We start from the raw sequence: 4,349 nt of genomic DNA on the forward strand, positions 1-4,349 counted from the left end.
GGCCTCATTTCGTGCGGAGAGCTTCAGCGATTGGCATTATCGAGAGGGGGATTTGGTGTCCTCTAACGCAAATGTGGATGCATTAAGAGGCGGAACATTCAAGGGCAATGATCGGCTTTCTCTGTACACTGTAGATGAAGCAGGGCACTTTGCGCCGTTTAATCAGCCAGAGGCTGTGGGCGCGGTGGTGCGAAAGTGGCTTCAAATCTAGGGAAGATAGAAGGTGTCCCAGTCACGGATTATTGTTCTCTTGTCACAGATGAATACTCTGCACAAAAGAGGCTAAGGATCCTTCTTAGTTTGTGTGACTTCTTCGCGTAACACTCAGCTTTCAAACTCCTTTTCAAAGCACAAGAAGGGGAACTCTCATTTGGATAGCAGCAAGGTACCTATGTAAGAAGAAAACACAACGACATGACCAAACATCCAGTTTCATTGAGTCCAAAATGTGAGGCTTTCCATGAGTTAGACCTGGCAAGTATCCTTCAGCAAATCTCAGCCACACATCCTAACGACGTTCCCACGCCGGCCACCCCAGCAATCTGAAGAATGCTCAGCACAACATACCCAACGCCCTCACCAGCCACTCCACCTGCCGCAACAGCGTAAAGAAATCTCTCATGCGTTCTTGGGGAGTATCGCTTCCACAGATGTGCAGCCACAGCTCCGATAGTGACCGTCAAAGTCACTGAGGACCCTGGAATGGTCATCGCCAAACCCACAAGTGACATGTTCGGAACCCAAACTTGAAAAGCGCTCAGGCTTTTGTGACCGACAAGATATCGCTTCAGGGCAACACTCCCCATCCCAAGAAGCGTCATCAATATAGAAAAGATCCAGCTGGACTGAGATATGGGAAAGGTGTCCATGAAGATTGCCTGAGTGACGACGCGCCAGGATGTAACCGCTGGAAGGGTGAACTGGCAGGTCGTTGCCTCGGCATCGAGAATGCATGGGAATGCCTTTGCAAATAAGAGGAAGATCGCTGGCGACAGGAACACAGCGACGAAAGTGCCAATCATCTGCGCATGCCATTGGGGTCGTGCCGGAGTGCCGAGCAAGAAGCCAGTGCGGAAGTCTTGACATAACTCACCTGCCTGCTGAGCAGCCGCCGAGCTTATGACACATCCTGCGAGGTTGATCCGAGCTACTGATTCATAGCCTCGTTGGTGGATCTCGTGGCGCAGGATGCCACCTGTGATGAATTGAGAGCCCTTCGCAACGGTTGTGATGGGTGTTGTACCCGAGGCGCCATAAACCTGAATGACGACAAAAGACCACATGAAGCCGAGAGCAAGATTGAGTAAGTTCAGCGCTGGCGGGATACCGAAAACGTATTTGAGAGCCACAAGGGAAAAGATGACGGAGACAAGTGTCAATGATGACCACTCCCACCATCGCACTTGATATGCGGGAGCGACAGGATCTGGGATCTCGCCGGCGATATCCCCTTTCTTCAGAACCATCACTGAACCTGCACTTGCGTCTCTTCGCCGAGTGAACTTGGCTTGGACATTCAATATACCGTACTTCGCCATCCGTGCAAAGTTCTTTGCCTCGAGGAGAATTGTCGTGAGAGAGACGCCAAGCATCATGAATGTCGCGGGCCAAAGCATCCAGTAACGTGGGGAGGGGGTGGTGCTGAACTGAGTCGGAATGAAAGCGTTGTATGTGAGAAGCTCGGGATAGTCAGGTACATAGGGTATGCCAACGGCAGCGCCTTTGTGGACAATGATCGGGCCCACCACTCCCCAGGCGAGTACAGTTCCCAGTAAATATGATAGTGCCGCGTTCAAGTCAATGAGGGCACCTATCCCGATCATGGAGGGTGACCACGACCACGAGAACCAGCCCCAGCTGATGGCAGAAATGACAGACCGTCCTCCCCATTTGAAAATCCACCACAAGGGATTCCAGGTGTAAAAAATACCAGGCGCATATGAAGTAGCCACAGACCAAATCAGCGAGAAGACGAAGGACATGCTGATGGCCTTGACGTGTTGTCGTGCCTGTCCTGTGCTGCCTTCGATCGAATGCAGCGTCTGAATCGTGATCGCAGACGCCGTTCCAAGCGGGAAGTACAGGCTGAGTTGACGTGCAAGGCGGAGGATGAATAAGTTGCGCAGCGGCACGGTAAACCCAAGTCCCCAGAATCCTGCAACAAGGGCGAAGCAAATCATTTTTCCAAAGTCCGACTGCGGGGTCGGCCCCAGGAGATGTAGTTGGTACATGGCAGGGACACCGCTCATGAACATGAAGCCAATGCCGATGCATCCTAGGGCGGCGGCTTGAATGATGTTGTTCTCATGAGGCCCGAAATCACCGCTCAAGAAGGGAATCTAGTTCATGGGTAAAGCTTGGTTAGCTGGAAATTACATGGCCGGCCACATGGGTGAAAGCTCATCGTACCTTTGACTTTTCCAGAGCTTTGCAAATAGCGTAGCCGAAAATGGACGCAAATAAAGTGGCATCAGCGCCAAATCCGGTCATTAGACCTGCGAGCTCCGGGGATCATGATTAGTGCGGTTTCTCTGAGGCTGGAAATTCCATGTTGGTCACGAACCAAGATAAAGGTTTGAGCAGTTAATGACCGAGCCCAAGAATACGCCTGTCGCGACGGCACGCACCGTCAAGATTCTTCTTCCATCGTAGGGCTTCACTCCAGGAAGAGGTTTGAACTGATCCTGCTCCTCTGTGACGCCTTCAATGACGCTCTCGGCTTTCTCAATATTGGTCTCTTTCTTTCGTTCTCCATCATCCTTGAACCCAGTGCCGTCGAGCTGGCTCTCAAATTTAACTCCTGAGTTGGAACGCATATTGGGGCTTTGAGAGTTGCTTGCCATCATAGCGCATATGACAGTCGAGAGTAATGGGTTGCCTACAGGGTTTGATACCAATCCGTAATACCTTTTGAGAAGATTACTTTTACAGATGTGGGCGTCTTATGCACAGTCACGATGATACTCAAAAGATTCACAATCATGCTCAATGAGAGCCGGTGCATCAAGTGTATTATTATCGACCAGTGCCCTACATCGTTATCTCGCAGGCGGCATGATAAGCTGGTGAGGCCAACCAAACCCCGTGATAAGTTCTGCATTGCGGCAACGACTGTACTTTGGCTCCTGACTTCCCGTTGGAGTCAACAACAACGCTGCGTACTTGCGTCATGCCGTTCTGGAAAGGATCTTGTGGCTATCAACGCATCTGCATGGGCGATTTGACGGCAATAAGATAAGCTATGTGCGTCCCAGGTTTATGATAGCCAGTCCGAGTGTGCGCTAAGAGAAACCAACTGAATTTAGGATACCGGTTTTCACGGCAGCATGATAACAGCTTGGGGTGATCAGTTGGCTTACACGGTGTTCTTCGCCGTGCGTTCTCGTTGACCCGATTGGGTTAGATCGCCAACTCGAACACGCGTTGTCACATCCATGTAAGGTTATTCGCGGCCCAAGTAACGGTGACCGTTTCCGCGTTTTTGCCATTTTATCTATCGCATATCGGAGGACATGGATCCAGCCCGGATGTTTGCCTAGAACTATGCCTCTTAGTGTCGAGGTTTTCGATTTTGGTCTTTGCCGGTATTCCATGTTTTGCGACTCAATTCCGCACGCCATGTACTGCAAGGATATCCGCTGAAAGTGGGGATTCCAAACCAGGGGGCAGGGTAGCTCCGGGGAGGCAAACAAACAATGTAGAATCAGTTGTTTCCCCGCATTCACAATACTCCTATCTGGGCAGTGCCAGGTTCGCGGCCGAACTCTTATCGCTGTTGAGATGGCTATGTTGGTCTGTGATTCATCATGAACCTTGGATTCGCCTACAGCTACATCTCTGAGCAATTTTGTGTCTTCGCGTAAATGTGTATGAAGACTCTGGTCATCTGTCACACTCCTGGACCATCACTCGCCCAGCTTGGCACCCTTCCGTCATTATGTACGATCCCGCACCGGCTAGACCTAAGAAAACAGACATTACTCGAACGAAAACGGGTTGTCTCCAGTGCCGACGTAAGCGAAGAAAGGTGCGTTGTAGTGAGATGACAGGATTGGTGTGATGCAAAGCTCATTGAAAGTAGTGTGATGAACAGAGACCGGCTTGCCGGCGTTGTTCTGCATCATCAAGTTCGTGCGATTATGAGTTTGGCGCCTTCGAGTTCAAAGACGCAACACAGTGGGCTGCCAACAAGGTCCGCCGCTTGAAGATGGCTGGAAGTTCTGCTTCAACCAAAGATCAAGCTGTTGGAAAGCTGGCGACACGAGACCGCAAGCGGTCAAATCCTATTCATCCAGCTACATTCACAGTCAATCAGCTTGATACAGCGGATGCGGTACGGCAGCAGACAA

At 50.8% G+C, this 4,349-nt stretch overlaps 1 protein-coding gene across 1 annotated transcript; it reads right to left on the reverse strand.

Moving 5' to 3' along the window:
* Window positions 1-1,117: 1,117 nt before the first annotated feature.
* COL26b_005914 (uncharacterized protein) lies at window positions 1,118-2,816 on the reverse strand (the record flags this gene model as incomplete). Its single annotated transcript, XM_053178749.1, has 3 exons — window positions 1,118-1,129; window positions 1,152-2,339; window positions 2,628-2,816. The coding sequence occupies 3 exons, from the start codon at window positions 2,814-2,816 to the stop codon at window positions 1,118-1,120; spliced, it is 1,389 nt and encodes a 462-aa protein (XP_053037220.1).
* Between the last annotated feature and the right edge of the window lie 1,533 nt (window positions 2,817-4,349).

Source organism: Colletotrichum chrysophilum, assembly GCF_026319265.1.
Source record: "Colletotrichum chrysophilum strain AFK26 chromosome Unknown scaffold_42, whole genome shotgun sequence".
Taxonomy (NCBI): domain Eukaryota; kingdom Fungi; phylum Ascomycota; class Sordariomycetes; order Glomerellales; family Glomerellaceae; genus Colletotrichum; species Colletotrichum chrysophilum.